Raw genomic sequence first — 23,114 nt, forward strand, 5'->3', positions numbered from 1 at the left:
ACCTTGAATACTCAACATTATTTTCAATCATTTTAAAACTTTCGTACATCTGTACAACAGCAAAATTTCCACTTTTATAAAATTTGGAATTATACATGGTAGACCAGTGCTTTTCAACCGGGTGTATTACTGTATTGTACACCCCAGGGTGTACCAGAATTTTAAAGGGTGTACCACTTTGATGGGGTGTACCAGATACAAAATATAATATACCTATGACTAGGTATGACAATAGGCAGGTTTCAGTTTAACAGACTGGCTGGAGTGTACAATATATGGCACAACATGCATACCAAGTGTACGTAGATTTTAAGCTACAAAACTCTATTGGTGACGTCATAGTTTAACATTTTACTTCATAATCGATGTTAATGGTAGTTCTTTTTGAAGTAGAAAGTGAATTATGGATTATGGCTTGGTGGTATTTTGCTCATCATTATTTCTGTTAGGACCACAGAATCAGTGTGTTACAGGGTTGAATAAATTTTTCACTGGCTTGTACAAATTTTGAGTGAACGTTTAAACAAAGGGTGTACCGCTTCAAAAATGGTTGACAAGCACTGTGGTAGACTACAGCCCATTTTTGTCAGCCGGTTCTATCACAAAAGTCATATTTTTCAGCCGGTTCTGTAACAAAAAGTCCATTGACAGTAACAAGTAATGATAACCGGTTCGCTGATCTCATAGAATTTCGTGAGACCGTTCTATAGAACCGGCTGAAATTTTAGGCATCCGATAAGTGAAACATCAAATCAAACATATCTATCCAATACATACGATTAGTCCGAATCCTAATTTAACAAAATATGGTTGCTACACTTCGGTTCTCGAATTGACTGATCTGCAGTCAGTCTGCTATAATTTTTCTCTCAAAAAAGCACATCAATACAAAACACGGTTTTTGTATTAACAAAAGTTCCATAGTAAAACGATTTGGCAGTTTTGTTACAAAACTTTGGTCTCGCTCATCTGCGGGATGTAGGCTAAATGTTAAGGAAAACCAGACACAACGATATATGTCATCTACCAAGCAACCAATTGTTTTAAATAGACTTAATTTCTAAAACAAAACCTTAACAAATTCGTAAAAATAATGTATTTGCTTGTTTCAATTTGTCCTCGCTGGGCGGGCAACGTCTGCATGTGTTATGACCACAATGAATTAGTCGTCAAGCTGCCCGATTTTAGTTTTAGATGATTTTTTTGATTTATGAAGCTGGTGACTTCAATTCAGTTTAACCCATTAGACTTCACTGGGTTGGAGAAATACCGCCCAAGTTGCTTGCTCATGGAAACACAAGTGGCCAAGGCAGTATAACATCCCACAACATTTGACCTTTTTGATGAACGCCGTGGTTTCAACCGAATAAAAACAAATTTTTGGTTAAACTACGCAGTTGGATGCCCCACAAAACCAATATTGCTAAGGTTAAGGAAAAGGATATTCTCTCTCGGATTTTCCACTCCGTTCTTTGCTCATTCGTTCTCTTCTCGTTTCAGAATCGTTCTCCTAATTATGACAACATAAAAAAATTAACAATCTATGGACGGTTTTGGCTGTAAGCTAGACACAAAATAGATTTTTACCTTTTTCACTCTGGATTCTTTTCTTGGTTTTTCTTTCTCTTTACTTCTGCGGTCTCCTAAAAATTTTGTACTTTGCAAGATCAGTGTTTCATGATACTTTTGCCAAACAACTAAACTTGTCTAAAAAAGTGGTTCACTGAGGGGTAAGGAAGTGTTTCAAATCGGGAAAGATGTTTCATCAGCGGGTTAATTAATATATCCGACGGGCAAACCAATAATGATAGTCGATTCATTTTTGTCTCTTGAATTATGTGGTTTGAAATGAACGAACATAAAGCTTATAAAACGGTGACATTCTTTGAAAAAGAAATTTTCAAGATTTATTCCAGTCTGTTTTGATAACTTCATTAACGCACACTAACAAAATACTGTCAGCATGTTCTTAAAAAAGGCCTGTGTTTTCAAACAAAATCTCGGTGTATGAATGATGAAAAATATGGCATATTGTAAAATCCTTAAACCAATAAATGATCAGCTGCAGACAGTGCACACTGCTTCAATCCTGCTGCATTGATAAGACCTTACAAGTGCTTATCTTGCATATTGTTGTGTGTACAGCGTGGCAGTTTATATTTCTCACCGTTTTCGGCTTTCAGCCTCTTCACACTTTCCGGTTCTTTAGGACTCGCCATCAGTTCCCGTTTTCTCTCCTTGCTTTTCCGCGATTTCCTCTGTTCCGCATCATCTGAGAGTCCGTTTTCCGTTACTTCCTTCTCCACGTTCTTCCGCTGAAATTTAATCCAAGATTTACACAACGAAAATTTTAGGACAACTTTTTCCAACCTTTTGGTCTTTTTCCTTCTTTTCCGCCCGGACGTCCTACGTATATGTGGATATAGAGGTAATGGTGATGTCATAAAGATTGTTGACGTCATAAGGGGGTGACGTTCAGGTTTGTGACGAAATATCCGGTTAAAAAATATCGGCTTAGCAAAAGCCACAAAAAAATAAAACGAACAAAGGCCTAAAATGCAATAAACCTAACAAAACGAACTAAACTAAAAATACAGCTACTACGCAAACACATGACAAAACATTTAAGCGGGTTTAACATAATTTACAGTGATGTTTGAAGTTTGGCACCACAGAAATTAAATAATATTTTGAAGATAAAATGTGATTTGTTTGTAAAAAAAGAAAATTAGGTATTTTGAAAGTGAAAAAATATGATTGATAGTGATGCTTTTTTAGCGCAACAAATTGCATATTTCAAAACTAAATACAAAAGTCGTTAAATGACATCATAAACTTCTGAAATTCGTAACGACGAAAAAATTGAGATCTTCATCTAACTTCCAACATGCTTCATCGAAAGAAAAATATTTCTGGAAACACTGCTTCGAATCTTCTACAATTTACAGCGACAAAAATGCGATGGAAACACTGCTTCAAGTGGTCCTTGTAAGATGTGAGGTCAAAGGTTGCTTGCTGCTGTTTTCAGGACTTAGCTGTTGTAAGTTGGGGTTGCTTGGTATTACTAACCTTTGCAGCTGCTGTAGCGGATGAATCCAACTTCCGGCGTTTGTGTTCTAAAACAATTTAAGGTTTTATTGAATTTCGTAATAATACAATGTAAAAGGCACCGAGCCAATACACGTTAAGTACACACTGTTTCTACCTATAAGGTCTCTTCAGTGCAGCTGGTGACGAGAGATAGCCTGAATGAGCTAATGCTTAATTTTCTTTGCTACACAATATAAGGCATACTAAAACTTTAAAGCATTTTTAAACTATAGAACCCATTACAAATAGTTTTAAAGTACAAAACTGTAATAAAAAAGTGCAGGCATTTACGGATGGGTCAACAAAGGACTATTTCGAACTGGCAAATTACAGCTGTGGACATGTTGAGTTATACAACCCAAGTAATGTACCTCGTTCGGTCGATGTTCTAGCTCCATCTTGTGGATCGGCGGTTTTGTGTGAGCTGCTCGCTTTACTCGATTTCTCCAGTGATTTTCGGCTTGATTCTTCCTTGTGAGAACGAACGTGATTGGACGCATCGCCTGAGTTTGAAACACGTAAATGCCGCTGATTGGTTAAGAAAAGTTTAAGGCGTCCTGACTGGATTTTAGGTCAATGGCAACTAAATGGTTTTCTTGCTGTTCGTAGATAATGAAATACTGACGACAGTAAAAGTTGTAATGTGTGGAAAACCGATTATAAGCAAATACATTTGTCAGCGCAATGTAGGCAGTAATGAATAGCTCTGTATTTTGAGTTCCTAAACTTCTAAACGTTTTAGAGCAAGCCGATATAATGCTGTTTTTTCTGATTTGACACAACTTGGATCATTTCGTTAGCAAATAATGTACTTTAATTGGGGAATTGGTTTAGTTTTTATTACGGCATTTGTTTCCTAAAAACAAAACACAACTAAATGATATTCTAGTAATACCTGCAGCAAGCAGTTTTTCCTTGCTTTTCGCTCTGTCTGCAGATGGCTTCACCGAACCACGATCCTTCTTCTCTTTGCTGAAAATGCAATGTAGACGATAAAGTGCTGGTACAACCGAACGTATTTAGGCCAGGCAGTTAACATACACAACACAAAATGTCAGTTAGGAGGTTTTTTCGGGTCGGCTACGGTTTAAGTTCAAATAAAAGGGACTTGACTCTACACTCGCCTACATTCGTGGCATAATTTCGGCCATCTCGTTTCTTTTTTAAAATCGGGTTCAGACTTAATGGTGCCGCAATTTTACCAACTTTTGAGGCTAATTCGGACTTTGTTTAAGCCCTGATTTAGGTCCTACTTACAAATCTGTACACAAATATTACGCCTTAAAACCGCTTGACAATTTTTGAGCAGTAGAGCTACTAACATCATAACGCAAATGACAACCAAAGTCGATTTGGTTATATCTCCAAAAATGCTCACGGTTAGGGCTATTAGGGTCAGGGTAAGATATTAGCACTTAAAATTCAATAAAACCAACCCAAAAAATTAGTTACTAATGCAAAAATTTTAAAAACTTATTTCCCAACCCAACCCATTTATAATCGACTTTGGATGTCATTTGCGTCATGGTGTTATAGTAGCTCTACCGTTTTGAGCAGGGTGGTACCAGATACTTAATTTCGCCATTTAACGTTCCAAGCGTACGATCCACTGGTTTCCATAACAATTACATCAACTTACTTGTGTCCATCGTCTGATTTTCTTTTGGCGCTTTTCTCTCGGCTTTTACCGCGGTCTTTAGCCGATTTGTCTGCGAGAAAATAAAAATATATTTTTTGTCAACTCAACTTTTCCAACCTACTTTTTTCAGCCAAGTTTTTCGCTAGTAATTCTATTAAATTGCATAACATGAAAGGTTCCTATAGTTAAATACACAACAAAAGTGTTGATAAAAATTTTTGTATTCACCTGTCGTCTTTTCGCCGCCACCTGCAACAAAAACATACTTCTTGTAAATCTTTATGTTACGAAAATAAGACGGAAGAATCAGTTTGTTGCAGATTTTACTCTAATCCAGTGGTTCTTTCTCTTAGCATTTACATAAGCGTGAGCTTTGAGCACAACCTAATGAATTTTTAACAACCCCCCATCAAAATACTAACACATGTTTAGGCAGATGTTGATTAACAAGAAACTTACCAGCGGCTGATTTTGCCGACTTTGGTGTCGCTTTGTTGTGGAATTCGTGTTCAGGAATTAAAGATGGTTTCTTGGTTTTGAGCATTCCAGAATATCTGCAAGTTTGAAAAAAAAAGTTGTTATAAAATACCAACTAAACAAATACCCATAGAGATTTTAATTCGACGTCAATTGAAAAATTTTCGAGATATACTTTAGTTAGGAAGATCTGGTTAATCAATTAAAAGCTAACTATATTTCATATAAATAAGATGCTGCTTGTATCTGCAAGTTTTTCAATGATTTTTTGAAAAGGTTAAATGAGATTTTCAAATATTAGATTCCCCTATAAATCACTAACACAAATTTACCCCATTGCGAGTGCAAACAGATCGGGACGTTTCTCTTTTTCTTCGGTTCGAATTTTGTCAATTCGTTTTTCCAGTGCTCCGGCCAAACTGGTCACAACCGGAAAATGGGGAAGAATCTAAAGGGACCAAAAATGGTTGAATTCAATTAAAAGTTTGAAAAAATGCCTTTAAATAACGAAGTAATAAAAAAATGAATTTTGAGTATATTAGAATGCATATTCGCTTAGAAGTAGTCATGTCAAAATGCACTATGCACAACTGTAGATACCTACCTTGAGTATGAGAAAATTTAAACGAGTTTAAACTTGTTTTCTCAACGAGTCAGGCAAAAAAAACGTACGAAAATACTACGTTTTCCCACATAGGAACCACAAGGGTACCAAGAAACGCTGAAAACGTAAAAATCAAGGAGTTCTGTACCTTTGTTAGAATCATAAGTGCGTTGCGGATCTGAGTGTATTCTTTGGACTCCAAACAGACCTGAAAATTGCAAAAAGTAGAATTTGTAATAGAAAGCTAATTAAACTAGACTCGAAACAGCCTAGGAATGCAGGGTTGTGAAATCAGAGTCAATGGACTCGCATTTCAAAAGTAGTCTCAGAAACATTATTTTTATATTGTGAAGTAAAACTCGAAATTTGGAATAGAAAAAAGAAATTTTGACTTTCAAAACTTTGGTAGTTCCAAGCATTTTCAATTAAACCCCAGAAATACCACAGAATTTCAGCATCTTTTATAGACACTGAACAAAAATCACAATACTTTCACTGACCACAACAGCTTTGGTGAGCTTATACTGCCACTTGTGACAAACGTGACGAAAGTTCTCGTAATCCAGCTGGTTCGCCTTGCTCGCACCATCAGCATTGTTCGCACGAAGGACGGTCACAAATCCAGGAAAGTTGCCACATTCCTTCAAAAAAATTCAAGTTTTGTATTAGGTCGTGTATCAAATTATTTGAATGTTCTGCTATAAATGTTTGCTAATGCTTTGTCTTTTGCTTGATATTCGAACCTACGGCCCTTCGATTGTTAAACAAGTGTGAACAAACCTTATCATATGTTGATTTGTCAGCATGCCACCTCCGAGCAATCTCCAGCATAGTACAAAGAAACCTCCCATAGCGGGACGCCTCGTTCTCCGTCAAACTTGCAACTGTGTATGAGATGTCAGAAAATATCTAAAAACCCAAAAGTCGCAAAGTAAATCATATGCCAGCGTGTTAAAGGCGTTGTACCGAATCAGCCAATCACCAAGCATTCTCTTATAGCAAAAAAAATTAGCCTGCGGTAGGATTCGAACCCACTACAGGAGTCTTTCCGGGACTCGCGCTCTTCCCACTGAGCTACACAGGCTCAGTGGAGAACCCGCCGAAAGACCAAAAGCATACAAATACTGAAATGAGGTTTTCCTATATTTTGTCAATCCATGTATGTGGTTAACAATCATGTATATATTTCCTTACCCTGTCAAAGCACAGCAGAGTGGAGAAGTTTGGAGTTTTCAGCTGATGTAGAATATGAATAAACTTTGCACAATAAACTGCATCGAGAGGAGAAAATATGCTTCGAGGGAAAACACAGAGCTGTAAAAACTTTGTAATGGTGTCGTTCTTTGTGGTTTCTGCAAAGAAAAGGTTTTCATGTGTCAAAAAATGAAACACCAATTTCAAGAAAAATCATATAAGAGTTAAATGGCATTTTTTACATTTTTTGCTAAAAAAAACTAAAAAAAAGATCCCCTTTCTTCAGAAAATTAGGAAGAATTTATTAAAACAAAAGATAGAAGTTATCACAGTAAAACAGAAAAAATAAAATTTGTCGATATACTTCAACATTTTTTATGTAAACAACGGGTGACTTACTTGCGAGAAACCATCCAGCTCTTTCACTTTCGAACCTCGCTCGAACTCGATTTCGATAATCTTCCTGTTTCTTCTCTTCCTCTTTCAATTTCTGGATGAGATTCTCACATCTTTCTTTCTCTCGCTTCTTACGAGTGTCGTGAGACTGTTAAACACATAAATGACTTTTTGTTAACGAATCAGTAACAAAAAATGCTAAAACTTGTGTTCACTCAATTTTCATGCACAACTGAATTTATTTGTCCTCCAGTAAATGTTGGTTAATCCAGACCCGTTCGGACCAGAAAATTTGTCCAGATTAGGCAAAGATCCAGATTAACCGATGAGTTAAAGTCTTACCACATAACAAATCATTTGTACCTCAAGTTTTGTCTGAATTAGGCGAAGATACAGATTAACCGAAGGTTTTCTGTATTATGTTTTGCATGCAAAAGTTACCACACACTTACCCCCTCATGTTCGATTCCTTGTATAGTTGTTTTGAGTTTACTTATTTCACGGCTGTAAGCAGATTTAGGGACTTCGATGTCGTACAAGTTTAAGGTCCAAAATGTTGTGTAGAACCTTGGTGAAATATCAAGCCAAACCTGAAACAAGTTTAAAACTTTAATACAAAAACAAAGGTTTCAAATTAAGTTATAGCAGTCAATAAATCAAATAAATCAAGTTTTTATAATTTACTTGTTTCCCAATATCAATATCACATCAAAACAATTTGTCAAGTACAGTACCTTGTTTGAATGCATCTTGCTGACCAATGAACAAATTGGGGTAATAACCAAATCTGCAGCATCAATATATCGCTGGGTTTTATTCTGATCCGACTTTGGTTTCGATCGTTCTACTTTACGAAGCTCATCATACTTTGTCTAAAAACAACACCCGATTTATCAAAAAAAGAACCAGTTTCATCAAGATGTCTTTAATAACTTTTTTGCTTGGCACATTGTCAGTAATGATTGAGGCCAAATCGTGATTTGCAAACACTGTATGATTATTGGTAAATAACAGTGGTTCTTAACGCAGGCCATGGACCACCAGCCCTATTAAAATATTGTCAAAAAAGTCATCATGGACCACCAGTTGAGAACCATTTGGATACCATAACGCTTTAACAATGTTTGTCATACTTTTGTAAGATTATTTATTCTTTTTTTACTTCAAAAGTTTTTTTTTCCAGAAGCTTTGCGAAAAAATCTGCATAAATCTGGTTCTATTTTAAATTGATTTGTTTGTAACTATTCTTTACAACTTACATTAATCTGATGGGAAAACATGGGTCTTGATAGAAAGAATGCGACATCTGAAGGGGTGTGGAAATCTGCTGCAAGAACGTCAATGGCAGGAAAACGACGTAAGTATTCGTCAATGCCAAGTTGAATGGCAAGAAAGTTACCAAACTGCACCAAGGTATCGTGGCACTGTAAAGCATTGGTGTTAAATTATACGCATGCTTTCATGAAATCAGTAAGTTTATTTGTGAAATGGCAACTTTCTGAAATATATTTTAGAAAAATGCAGGGAAGAAATTTTGAAAATGAACAATTTCTCACTATGAACAATCGCTGTTTTTATGCCAATGACTTTGTAAGTATTGTTGGCAACAGCGATTGTTAAAAAATGTGCGACAACATACATTTACTATGTACACGTTCTATGGTAATTTTGTGAGTAAAAAACTGAGTAAAAAAAGTCACATTTACATGAAAAAAATAGGACTTTACCCAAATGGGCTGAAAAACGACAAAACAAAATTAACTCAGTTTTTAAAAGACAAAAATGGCTCATAATATTTTGCAAATTTTACCTGGTCTGTCAGTTTCCCAACAAGTTTCAGGTGAATATCTGAACTTTCATGGAAAACTATCCCTTGTCTCTGTTGAGCCATCAGCAAGCAAAGTGGAATAGCAAGATTTTGCTCAATCAAAGCTTCCTTCAGACGATTTGATGACTTCTTGGTGTTTCGGATTTGACCGAAGTAACCGCCCTAAAAATATCCACCAATAGTTAACACTTTGCATGTGTTAAATTTACCATTACCACAAACCGAAATAATTAATAAAGGGTAATTGCACATTCCAGTTTGTTGCAACCTAATTTTTGAACTGCAATTACTGTTAGTTTAATATCATATTCTTGTTAATCACTAAAAAATGTTGGCAAAATGCCATTACCCAGGATAATATTTTTGGAGAAAAACAGAAAGATTTTTTGCCAGATATTTAATTGTTATGCCTTTTTGTTAAAGTTTTAGCATGATCTTAGGTAAGGTTTAGCAAATAAACAAAGTAAATCTTTTTGTTGGCAATATTTCTTCTTGGGTCATAATTCAAATTAACTATTGTAAAAAAGTGGCATTTTTTGTTCCTGATCTTTGAACCACCGTTATATATTACCTCAGCTTTAAGTATTTCGCCACCAGCCAACGCTTCAAGTTGGTCACTGGTGATTTCCTCAGATATTTCGATGCCAGACATTTTCTGAACCACCTCTTTCATGATCAACAAATCCAGACTGAAAAATGCAACAGTAATTTTCAACATCTTTACTCATTTTTTTTAGTCTAAATCAATTTAAAATCTAGTTGGCAAAAATTTCTCTTCAAATAAAGGTTTTACCTAAAAACTAGAAGAGTGGCTTAGCACATATTGCCCTTGCATATACACTATAACCTATTTAAAAAAAATATTCCCTACACCTATTTTATATTGGGTCCCATATCACACACTGTCTTTTATAAAATTAGTTGTTTCTGCAGGCAGAAACTCATGGGTCCCCACACATGCAAAGTTGTAAATAATGCATTTCAAGAAATAACCATGAGAAAGTTTGGCATTGTAAGGTCAAACACAATGATTGGTACTGAGCATAAATAAACATGCTATGTGGAGTACAAACTATCTAAATTTTCTTCCATTCAGGCATTTTTAAAGGTTTTTCTATTGTATGTTCTATCTGAAAAATGAAGGGGTAAATAGCGAAAAATTAGACTAAAACACAACAATCAGCTGCTATTATTGGAAAATTGCACAATCTGTCCTAATTTCATTCAATTCAGACATTGTTAAAAAAATTTACCCACTGTAGGGGGCTAGTGGCGTAAATGTTTGGGCTACAGGGCAGAACACAAGAATCAACACCTATAAATGGCATACTCTACAAGCTTTCCAAATTTTATCCAATTCAGACATTGTTTAAAAAATTCCCCCTTTTTAGGGGGCTAGCGGGTAAATGTTGGGGCTACAGGTTGGAAAACAACCATCAACACCTAACAATGGCACAATGGACAAACTGTCCAAATTTCATCCCATTACAACACTACTTAAACAATTCACCCTTTTTGGGGGGCTAGTGGGGTAAATAATTGGTCTCTACTCCAAAACTAAAAAAATATCAAACCACAATAACCCAACCCACAGTCCTGTAAATTTTTGTCCAAATCAGCAAACGTTTAAACATTTGGCCACTGGAGGGGCTTTTGAGCAACAACCGTTATCGCCTCTGACGTCATAAGGCTGTTAACACCCCCTGACTGTCAACTGCAAAAACATCCACCAAACAACCCACAAACATTAGTAATGTATATGGTTGCCTTTATAACATCACACAAAACTAACGTTTGTGGTGCGCACCAACCACATTTTACATTTTGGGGGCTAGCGGGGTAAATACTGGGGTTATCATGACAAACGAAGCAGATGGCACATCTACATAACTATAGCTACCATCTGTGAAAGTTTCATCCAAATCCATCAAACATTTCAAGGCAAAAAGGGGTGGACAAACTTCAGGGAAGAAAAAAAAAAAAAGAAAAAAAAAGAAAAAAAAAAAAAGAAATAGAGTAAAATCAAGATGTGTCCCCTTCAAGGAAGGGGACCCATAATAACTACTTGGCCATCTTAGTTAAATTTAAGCATAAGGTTTCAATTGATTTTAAAAATCAAAGTCTTTTTTACCTTTTTCCAGCTTTTAATTGGTTAGCAACATACTGGAGCAGTCCTGAGAGTTCTATGGGATATTTCTTAAAAATCGCTCCACAAAAACTTGCAAGACCTGAACAGAAACGAAAAATTATTAAGTTTAATGAAGTGGTTCTTAACCTTTTTTCCTTGCTGCCCCCCTTTCAAATCACCAACCAATTTTCGCACCCCTCTTGATTTTTGTATTTATATAGAATAGATCTAACCAACCTTAATGATTCAGCATTCCCGCACCCCCTAGGAACAGTTCTCGTACCCCTTGGGGGTCCGTGCACCCCTGGTTAAGAACCCCTGGTTTAATGTAACAACCCCCTTGTAATTTTACGAAACAATTTCAGGCATCAGTCTGTCATTTACCTAAAGTTTAAATCACATACAATAAATGTTGATAGTTTATCAGACACAATAATTTCGATCAACAAATCTTACTTTGCAGCCAATTTGATATATTTGTGTCATCGTGCTTCATTCTTTCCTTTAATGGATTGGCGAGGGCCTCTATAATGCAGACTGAAGTACAGCGGTAAGTAAAGGAAAAATAATGGACATATGTGTGAGACAAAATAGCAAATAATAGACGTCTGAAGGAAATCCATATCTTTAATGGAATATAACTTAATAATTCAAGTTATAACAAGTTACACAATTATATTATTAATTCGGTATATAGCCTGCAATGGTCCTGGCATACTATAATTTGCATTAATAATCATTTTTTGTTTAACTTTTTGAATACATTTTACAGGAACTAGGAACAATATAATAAGACAATTAAAACTACAATTGAAATTTTTACATAACATGAAGGATCAGGTTTTTTTTTTAAGGTTTGGTTTGGGTGACCGCTAAGTAGTTTCATTCAAATATCAAAAAATAGCCATATTTGCTTAAACGAATTATTTATTAGGCTGCTGGCAATTTTGGGAAACCGCTGGAGAAATTTGAACACCTTAAAAAAACACTGCGAAGGATACAGGCCAGTACATCATATGTGAGATTGGTCAGGTATTTAAGGGCATCAACAACAGGCATAATGAGATTGTCATAACGCTGAATCTGTGACAAAATCTGCACAAACACATACAATTTACATGTTAGATAGCATTATTTTGCACTAAAGTGAAAGTACTTGGATAAAATTATAACAAGCCACATGTGAGGTTTTTTTTAGCAAGCATTTAATTATCAAAATATTCTGCTGGATACAAATAAACATAATAAATTTGTCAAGAGTGGACAAACATTTCCAAATGGGATAAAAACGATTGGAGTGTATGTTCTACTTATAAAATACATAAATTCCAATAATTTTTAACATTTTGCCCATTCTTATAAATATTGTGCATTTTTTAAGGCAAAAAAATCATGTGATAAAACGAGTTTTTCTGCATATATTTTTGAGGGTGTAATATACTTACACAATCAAACAGGATAGTTGGGTTACTGTGACTCAGTTTTCCCATCTGTCTGCCAGTTTGTTTCACATTTTCTTTGGTCAGTCGTCTACAAAGATAGATATAAACTTTAAAAAATAATTTACGGTGGTTATAACTTGAAGAAATGGGTAAACTTTAAAAAACATGATAAACCATGTATTTCTTAAACTTTAGTTTTATTTACCTCATGATGTATTTGGTTCTGTCAATAGTCTGGCTTTTTGCTAACAAAAGTTGGGGGTATTTTTCATAAGTTAGATTTTTCCACTCCCCATAAAGTCGATACCTAATAAAAAGAATAAAAATGAAATCCAAATCAAAAAATTGCCAATAACCAGCAAACAATATTAAGTTTTTAACACTGTTAGTAAACACTTTAGCATAATTTAATTGTTTTTATTTATTACACAATTTTAAAAAGGGGCATTTTATTTGCAAATTTGTTTAATCTTGGAGTAACTTTAATTGCTAATTTGTTTTATAATATCAAAAACCAACCTCGTTTGGTAGGTTAATGATTTGATAACCATCCATATTTCTTCCGATATGTTGGCGTTGCACGGTAGAAGTGACAATGATGGTAGAAGCACAATGCTGATCATATCAAGCCAGCCTCCATATACCTCGCACTGTAACAATATAAGTTCTGTCAGTTTTTTATCACCTACACCAGTAGTTCTCAAACTGTGCGCCGCGACGCCCTGGTGCGTCGTTTCACCTTTTTAAGGGCGTCGCAGAATAGTTCCGTTTCATGGCTTTTTGTTGTTTTATCAATAAACACAACTTTAATAATTAATAAGTATCCTCGTTTAATTTTGTTTGCTGGTGCGTTGCAAGTCCAGAAAAACTTGTCCAGGGGTGTCGCAACAAAAAAAGTTTGAGAACCACTGACTACTTGTTGCGCAATAAGCATAAAAATGTGCCATATAAAATACAAACATACAGTAAAACAAATGACTTTGGTTTAATTGAACTGTTACATCTTGTCAATGAAAGCATGATTACTTTTAGCACTTAAAACCAGGGAGTCGAACCGGAACTGAACCCGAACCCGCGAACCGGTTTGAGCGGTTTATTTCATTAAACCCGAACCGGAGTTGAACCCCATTATTTTATTTGGCGCTGGACCAGAACCGGAACCGAACCAGTAAAAAATGCAGTCTGTTTTATATTTTGTGATTTTTTTTAAAACAGCGCACTAAAGAATACGCGAGATAACACTTATAGTGCGTGTCAAAAATACCAATGCACCAGCAAAATTTTTTTGGAGTTTGATAAGGCCAGGTAGATGATGGGTAGAATTAAATTAAAATGAATAAACATTTGAACCGGTTTAAAAACCGTAAACCGGTTCAGACCAAATAATTTGCCCAAACCAGAACAAAACCGAACCCGAAAATATACATTTTTCACCGAACCGAACCCATACGACAAGCGGTTCGACTCCCTGCTTAAAACAATTCTAAACATCCAGGCTCAATTTAGGGAATAAGTTTGTCCAATCAACCAAGCCATTTTAATGGCCTAATAAGATTTGCAGCAACTAGAAAGTGGTTGAGTTTCACTCATTGTGTTGACTTCCTTTGAGCAATTTTAAGCGGCTTAGTGTGATACAAATAGATTTGCATTACTTTCAAAACTTACCATATTTTGTTGGTCCTGTGAATTTGCTGAATGATACTGAAAACCAAAAAAGAAATCATTTTTGTGGTTATGTACAAAACTTTCAAGGTGTACTTATGAAAAACATTACAAAACGTTGAAAATTAGCATACCAGCACAAATTTTGTGTAAAGCAGTACTAGTCTTATTTTTAACACTTGCATGCAAAAGCAAGTACTTATTTTTTGGTACATTAACTTATACAAATATTTAGCAACTATTTACCAATTTACTATACACATCCTTTGATCTACACATATGATTGTTTTTGTAAACAAAAACTAATGGGTCCCCACATGCGTGTTTGTGCGGATTTACGGTAAACAAATGTTGCGGTGATTTTTAAATTCTTAAGAACAAATTTTTAGAAAGCATTAACCCAACAATAAAAAAAATTTTTTGTATTTTTTTGCACTATTATTGTCGTATAATTACAAAAACATTAAAAAAGAACGAAACAAATACTTTCAATTTAATCTCTTGCTTTGACCCAGATATTGTCGTCCAAGGTCGGGTTTCAAACACATTTTTTTTCTAGAAAGCTGTAACAGTTGTGTTACAGACAATTAAAAAGCGATTTGCTGCAAGTGTATACATAACTTTTCATTTAACTTTGTTTCGCAAAACGAGTTTTTCATTTAACTTTGTTTCGCAAAACGAGTACCATTGATCTGTGGTAACCTTTAGGGTGCACACACCAAACGACTGTTTGACCTTTTGACACCGTTTTCAATAGCACGCCGTCCTTGGTGTTCAACAACACCGTTTGATCTAATTTATACATGCCTTGAGTATTTGATTCAAAAAAAAAAAAAAAACGCTACGTTATGGCGAAAGAAAGTTCTGAACTGTGTTAGTAATACCTACTAGTTGACCTTAAGTAACCCGTGGTCATGCAGCGGCCAACCTGACAACGAGCATTTAAAAAACTTTTATCTTGCAAAAAAGTCAAGTTTATTTTTTGATATTTAGTTTGTTTAACAAAGTTTTGCTTGACATATACGAAACCGAAGCACGCTTATTAGGTTTAAATCGCGTCATATGTGTGAAACCTTTGCCAAAACTGAAAATGTGAGTGATAACTTAATAAAACGACATAGCATTGCTGTGCAAAACAGCTGATTTCTAATCACCGAAACGACGTCTCGTAAAACGTCTGTCCGACGTCAAGCTGAGCCCTCCCGCTCTGCCCTATAATTCGTAAACGTACTCTCTTGGGACTTCTGCCTACAGTGTCTTTCTTGACCAAACGAGCGTTAGACACATTTACGTTTCGGGGGCCTGTGGGTGTGTCGCTGGGTCATTCGGGGTCAAACTTCTGGAAGATCAAGTTCAGATTAATAACTAACATATGTCCAAATTTGAATCAATTTGAACCACTCTTTCTTTACCAAACGAGCGTTACAAACGAGCGCTTAAAAATTTTACGTTTTGGGGGTCTGTGGGTGAACCGCTGGGTAATTTGGGGTCAAATTTCACGGGGACCAAACTCGGATTAATAACTAACATATGTCCAAATTTGAATAAATTTGAAGCACTCTTTCTTTACCAAACGAGCGCTTAAAAATGTTACGTTTTGGGGGTCTGTGGGTGAACCACTGGGTCATTCGGGGTCAAATTTCACGGGGACCAAACTTGGATTAATAACTAACATATGTCCAAATTTGAATACATTTGAAGCACGCTTTCTTGACCAAACGAGCGTTTAAAAATGTTACGTTTTGGGGGTCTGTGGGTGAACCGCTGGGTCATTCGGGGTCAAATTTCACGGGGACCAAACTCGGATTAATAACTAACATCTGTCCAAATTTGAATAAATTTGAAGCACGCTTTCTTGACCAAACCAGCGTTAGACAGAAAAAAGAAAAAAAGAAAAAAAAATACGGACAAAAACAATATGTGTCCCCTTCAGGGAAGGGGACCCATAAATATCAACCACAAAAACTTTCCACCTCTTTCATAAAACTTTTTGCAGTTCTTGCAACTTTCATGAGGAGTACGGGATCGAGTGATGCATAAGGTCCCAATCTTCTCATGAGGGGGAAGACTGATGTTGGAAGATCATTGAAATAGGATGCTGGGATGGGAGGGGAACAATGAGCAGGATATGAGATCTTCGAAGATCGTGACCCTTTCATCAACCCAACTCTGTAATGTAAAAAGCGGGAAAACATTAAAAATGTGTTTTAGTAACCATGGAAAGAGTTGTGAAGGCAGAGTTTCATTCCAAAGTAAGTGGAGTCGTACTCTTTAAGGCGGAGTTAATATTCTGAAGGTAGAGGCATAGAATTTTTAAAAAATTATCTGGCCAAAAATCCCCCCTAAACAAAAATCTAACATTTGTTTGCTATTTAACATGTAGACACATACGATTTTGGCCTTAAGTTCAAATAGTCCTGTAGTATCTATGAAGAAATTTCATCAAATTAAAAAAATATTGTAATATTGTCAATTTTCCCCATAGCTTACAGGACTTCTGCTAACTTTTTTTAAAAAAATGAACAATTTTTGGTTATTTAAAAAAACTGATAAAGGTTCGATTGGTCGAATAAACCAGTAAGAATAACAATTTGTCAAAGTCAGTATTATATTGTAATTTTTCAAAGTTAAAAATATCTTCTTACTTTTTATAAAGAGGATCGAGTAAGTAAGATCCGAGTTTGCACATCGCCGTGGCGATAGGTTTGTATGAAATCAGTTGGTTCCATGAAAACTTATTGAGTAACTTTTGTGTATTTTCCCAATCTCCAATCAGCAGAAGAGCTTCACATAATCCAAACTTCTGATTCAATGGTTTCTGTGAAACAAAAAAAGTTGTTTTTTCTGTGGAACAATAAAGTCATGAAGTTGTTGACCAGTATCAACCATAGCAGTGATTCTAAGCCCAAAATCAGAATGAGACTAAAATGAGACTAACCGTTGCAGGATTCACAAAAATATTATTCAGCTTAAAAATGTTCTAATTTTTTATTGGGTGCCTTAATAGTTAATTCGAAGCAAAAATTATGCAAGACTTTAAAATCCTGAAAGAGTGTAGAACATGTCATAAATGTGTTTACAAATATTTACAATATTCATCAGAAAAGAAAGCGAAGTAGTAAGTTTTGATCATTTTTTACTATTTTTTTTTTACTGAATATAATTAATAAATTTAAACATTAAACATTGAAAAGCCTTGAACGTTTGATTATACAATAGACAGTACTGATGAAACAGCAAAAAATCCTGTTTCACCGACTATTTTCTATGTGTAAAACATGATCATTTCTCACATCAACGTCCATCTGGTTCGTCTTCTCTTCTTTCTTCTCTGTGGGATTGAGAACCATCACCGTGCTCCTCCTCGCCTCCTCTGTAGTTTCCTCCACATATTTATCCCACTCCTTGTGCAAGTCTTCATCATTTGGTGTCAGCTGGTAATGGAGATACATTAGAGTCCAGATAAAGATTAGATAAAGTGAACTGGGCCAGAAGAATAAGTTTTTGAAAATATGGTATTCAAATGGAACTCTATACATGGTAATGTTCATACATTTAAATCGCAAATATAATGGCCCGCTTTGTTATTTAACTGTTTCGGCAAATGCTCATGTCAACATCGGTGATGTGAGGGCCACATCAGTTACACCCGATATATAAATGACTAACATAAAAACAAACTTTACAATGCTATGCCAAGTTTGAATATATTCCAAGTCCTGTTAAACGCAGTACAGGTCTTTTTTAACACTTACATGCAAAAGCAAGTCATCCAGTGTAACAAGATTATGTTGTATGAGGAGTGCAGCAACATTGTACAAAGAAGATGGTGTCGGTAATTTGCTGGACTGAAAAAGTACAACAATGTTTTAAACAAAAAAAAATCAAATTTTTTTTTTCAAAAAGTGCCAATAATTAGATTGTCATTTGAGTTTAACTTGCATTACTGTAACTTTTCAAAATATGGAAAGTCATAAAACACTTTATAGACTTGGATAGTAGCTCGATTATGAATTAAACACCAAGAGGCCTTTACATGTTTGGTACATTCATTTGTGCTGATAAAGATAACAGCAACTGTTAAAACATCTGCATTAGAATCTAAAAACTGTATAGAAGTTAGTTGTCACATGTCAGGTTTGCACTTTGCATGAAATAAGTATAAAAAAGATATCACACACTTATAGAGTTTAGGCTAAAGCAAACTGGGGGCAATTAAGTACATGTGGCTATATGACATAGAGAGAGTCTATGTGTATCAAATTTCTGTTGTTTTGTACCTGGTAATGCTGAAACTTAAAGCCAAGCAAATGACACAAAGTTGACCTTTCGCAGAGAATAAGATAATTGTCCACCAATGGTACAAAAATTTCTCGAGCTAATTCTGGATGACATTCGAATGACTCCAAGATCAAGTCCAACACACGATTAGGATCAATGTTAAAACAACCTGAAAAAATATCATTTTTCAAAAAAAATTCTGAAAAAAATAAAGAAGAAATAAAGTTTAACACCAATCGAGTCTTGACTGCCACTTTTAGCACTGTATAAAATGTTCAGTCACCATAATAAATTAGCAGTGTATATAGAGAGAAAATCGTTGTTTAAAAGTACACAACTATTAATTAAATGTTTACCTATTAGGCCTTTGATGTTGTGAAGAAGATCAGACACTGTCACTCGATTTCGATGCAAATCACCAAGTTCAACACTCAACTTTGAGTAGCCTTCCATTTCCTCACGTAATAAGTTAAACTTCTGCTGTTTGTAACTGAAATATAAAGGACTGTAGGTTGCACATTTTTTCTTAATTAGTCATTCTAATGGCAACTGGGTCGAACAAAATTGTTTAATTGAGTTATCCAATAAAAGTTGCACATAGCCAATTAGTTTTAGGCAAAAATATAACCCCTTAATAATGAACTAAACAGGCTTACTATTCTGTTTAATTGCATAATCCATTTTATTGCACAGATTTTAAATCCTAACACTTTTAAAAGTCACTCCAAAGATTGTCAAAGTTGTGGCTAGTTACATAAAAAGCTTTGCAAGTTATTTATTAAGAAAAATCAAAGGTAAGAAATAGTGAAACTTACAAAAGCCGTGTTTTGGTTTTGATGTATTTTTGCTGGAAAAGTTTTGTGCTCGTAATTAAACCCAAAGTTTCTAGAGTTTCAACATCGAGCCGTTCCTTTAACAATCCAACACCAATTTCATCCTGCAAAAATATTCGTAGGTTTACACCAGGGGTTCCCAAACTTTTTTGGTCTGTGGCCCAAATGTCTATTTAATAGCGATTCATGGCTTACCATGTGCTGAAATTCGGGCACAAACCAAAAAAATAACTCAAAAACAGGCGAAATTTTCTGGCAATTCATTTTTAATGAGATACATGCTCCTGAAATTTGGCTACAAGATTCGGAATTCTTTGCAAATATTATGTTTTTCAAAACAAAGCGCATAATATCTACAGTATAACAAAACAGTAGAATCTGTTCAAATGGCTCTGTGGCTCATTGAAAATGTCTTGGTGGCCTACTACTGGACCATGGCCCACAGTTTGGGAACCACTGGTTTACACTATCAATGTACAAATATAGGGTTAACAAGAAAACACAAGACCTGAAACTATAAATAACATGCTCATTTTACTGAAAAAAAAGATGTTTTCTTGTGGTATTGATCTTCATATTTTATAATTTTACATTACATCATGTTATTTTCATGATACTGCGAGCCAGAAAACATAATTGTAGGCCTTGTTTGTGACTGCTGCATTATACCTTGCATGATGAAATTAGAGAAACAAATTTTTCTCTTCCTTTCTTGTCATCAAGAGCCCCTAGTTCCACATCCACCATAGAGAGAACATCAACCGTCATCGAACAGATATCTCCATTCTTCTCCTAAATCAAATTGCCATGTTTTATCAATTGTTATCTAAGCACAATTGCCTATGCACTAAAGTTTTATGTTCAGATAAAAACCAATTTAACATTTTTTGGACATAGAATAGATAATAATCATAAAAGCCTCAGCAATTATATGAAGGACAGAGACATCAGTTATGTGTGAACTGGCTGATAAAAGGTAGACTGTTAACTTTATCAAATCCTATCCTAGTTGAAGATTGCTGTTTATATTGACATAAGATTATTGTCCATAGCTTGAGCGAAGTATACATATGTGTGTTAAACAAAGTATTGGATAAATTTATTTTAATTAAGTTTACTACAGACTTAATATTGGTATAAAAAAGGTTTGCCAATAAGTAAATGCAATTTTGTCCACCTTAACAGACAATAGAAGTGAAGTAAATTGTTCAGGTTTCAATCTTCCGCCAATCACGTGATGAATGACTTCATACCAAGCTCTTTGTACACCTGAAAACAAACCTTAAAAAATTATAGATGCACTGAGTGGCCTTAATTTGGGCTCGGCCAAAACTAAACATTTGGCAGTTTTGCCGAAAAAAGTTTGATGCTTCAGGTTTGACGTAAAAACATTAGTTTTTCTGCCAGGCAAACAGTGGTATTAGAAAACAAAATAGTTGTCAATTCTTAAATGGCTAATTAGATCGAACAAAATTTGCAAATCGAGTTTTCAGTACATCAGTATTCATATCCCAGTCTGCAGAGTGTGGCAGCTGCACGCATGAAAAATTTTTTGCACACCAAGATGGGGTTTGCACGCGAAAATTTTGCACCAAAAACATTTATTTGGACTGTCTTGGCCTCTTTTACTTGCTTTGCGCCTGCTGAAATTGGTCTTGCACGCGCACGCGGGACATGTAGGTCCAGCACGAACGAGATTTCGTTGGGAACGGTCATGTTCTGCAGACTGGATCATATCTATTTGCTTTCTGTTAAACAACGGTGGTTGCAAACCTGTTTTGTTTCCTGAGTCAAAATTGCCTTTTCCCTCATCATTAGAAAACAGTTCAGTTCTACAAAAGAAATCAATTAATTTAATATGTATACAAACAAAACAAATATATAATTTTTGACACCACTTTGCACATAAACTTACATTTCATTCTTTCCAGATTTCTCCCAGTTTTTGCAGTGATCCGGTTTAACGGTGACGTAATTCACCGTGGTCATGATAATTTTATGACAAGCTGTAAGGGAAAATATTCTCTAACATATTGTACCTCCAAGTTTGATCATTGGTCCAAGTTACAACCACTCTACCACCAAGATGATGTTGAAGTTACGATCTATTCACACACACACACGAACGGCAAACCTGTTTTTGTTACTCCACTTTTATTGCAGCATTTTTCTGTTTATTTTGCTATAACTGTAAAAATTTAACTCTTATTTTCGTAAATGCCTACAAATTGAAAATAATTTATTTGATTAAAAAAAGTTAAAAAACAAGAGACAGATAAACAAATTTGTAAAGGTTTATAAACGACCACTTGAACATTAGGTTTTTATCTGGTAGGAGTTGTTTTGTACAAAAACGAACAACATGATAACTATTCAAACGAAACACGTGAAATAAATTTTGTATTTTTGCACGATTGTAGCAAATAGAAAATGTAAGTAACCCAATAAATATACAATTTTGTTAAGTTTTTTACCCTTCAGATAATGTTTTTCGACTAAAAGAAACATAAAAACTGCTTAAATACTTACGTTTTAAGTATTTATTGCAGGGAAAAAATTAACGTGAAAAACAATCTGGTTTGTGCTATTTGTGATTACGTTAAAGTATTTCTGTTAACTTTGTAGTGAAGCACTAAAACGGAGCCAACCGTGTTAAATACTTTTCATAAACCGGGGAGATTTAAAAACTTAAAATTCAGTTATGCTTATGACGTTTATTGTGCTTTGCCACCAACTTAAAGTTTGTTTATGAACATAATTTTAAGTCGACAGCAGGATTTAAAGATTAAATGCAATTATACGACAAATAAAAAGAGCTTTATGGTGGTAAAACTTTTCTGCAGGCGTACCATGTAAAAGGTATCGGGAACAACGCTATAGATAACACTTTTAATTAAAGTCTTCTTTTTAGAGCAAAGCCATGGTAAAAAAAACCTGCGTCTTTCGTGCAGCAAAGTTTGACATGACGAAAAAACCAACGCCAATTTTACAATAGCAATAAGAACAAAAATCGTGCATAAAGGCTGAGTTCGGTTTTCAGAGGCATTGACGCTTTTCCGGACGATTTCAGTCGCTAATCTGCCTTGTTCGACTTTCAGAATTTTCCTTTCAGGGGCAGTCGAGCATAAGTTTTCGACGTCGCACATAAAACATATAATCTCATCAAGAATCAGAATTTTTGTACAGTAGCGTGATAGGTAATTAAAGTTATTAAAAACCATAGTTGCTATAGCAGTGTTCTTGGTTCAATAGTTTGACGTCGTTCCGTAATTCAAACTCCGGTTATGGCGTCACTTACACGAAACCTTCGTTCTGCATTATCCGTCATATCCACCTTACAACCACAGCAAAATAGTCGTGTAAAAAAATGTTTTACCACACAAAAAAGGCATTTCGGGTCAAATAGAAACAGAAACAAGGTTATCCAAATGTTGCGGAAGGTAAAATCACATGGGTTTATTGATGCAGTAACCAAACGAAAAGTTATGACAACCGTCATTAGCCGTCTATTTGTGTACACGGGATTTCGAGAGCTGCTCT

General features: G+C 35.1%; 1 protein-coding gene across 2 annotated transcripts; it reads right to left on the reverse strand.

Moving 5' to 3' along the window:
• Positions 1 to 886: 886 nt before the first annotated feature.
• LOC145237601 (THO complex subunit 2-like) lies at positions 887 to 21,796 on the reverse strand. Of its 2 annotated transcripts, none has more exons than XM_080100525.1 (40): positions 21,709 to 21,796; positions 21,490 to 21,580; positions 21,348 to 21,406; positions 20,752 to 20,843; positions 20,244 to 20,366; positions 19,557 to 19,678; positions 19,098 to 19,231; positions 18,741 to 18,910; positions 18,216 to 18,308; positions 17,754 to 17,894; positions 17,106 to 17,278; positions 16,434 to 16,629; positions 14,464 to 14,499; positions 13,318 to 13,448; positions 13,004 to 13,105; positions 12,802 to 12,886; positions 12,358 to 12,451; positions 11,813 to 11,893; positions 11,360 to 11,456; positions 9,800 to 9,917; positions 9,211 to 9,390; positions 8,660 to 8,824; positions 8,135 to 8,272; positions 7,853 to 7,990; positions 7,404 to 7,548; positions 7,005 to 7,162; positions 6,591 to 6,719; positions 6,311 to 6,451; positions 5,959 to 6,018; positions 5,539 to 5,654; positions 5,189 to 5,283; positions 4,958 to 4,978; positions 4,730 to 4,799; positions 3,986 to 4,062; positions 3,462 to 3,593; positions 3,070 to 3,116; positions 2,371 to 2,406; positions 2,168 to 2,315; positions 1,588 to 1,643; positions 887 to 1,510 (listed from the first exon to the last, which is right to left on the reverse strand). In XM_080100525.1, exons 2-40 carry the CDS (start codon positions 21,561 to 21,563, stop codon positions 1,430 to 1,432), a joined length of 4,254 nt encoding a protein of 1,417 aa, XP_079956651.1. In that variant the 5' UTR covers positions 21,564 to 21,580; positions 21,709 to 21,796; the 3' UTR covers positions 887 to 1,429. The 2 variants fall into 2 exon arrangements, with proteins under 2 accessions (XP_079956651.1, XP_079956652.1); XM_080100526.1 differs by lacking the exon at positions 21,709 to 21,796 and having other exon boundaries at positions 887 to 976; positions 1,444 to 1,510; positions 21,490 to 21,702.
• Between the last annotated feature and the right edge of the window lie 1,318 nt (positions 21,797 to 23,114).

This window comes from Phallusia mammillata, chromosome 7 (genome assembly GCF_965637545.1).
Source record: "Phallusia mammillata chromosome 7, kaPhaMamm4.hap1.1, whole genome shotgun sequence".
Lineage (NCBI taxonomy): Eukaryota > Metazoa > Chordata > Ascidiacea > Phlebobranchia > Ascidiidae > Phallusia > Phallusia mammillata.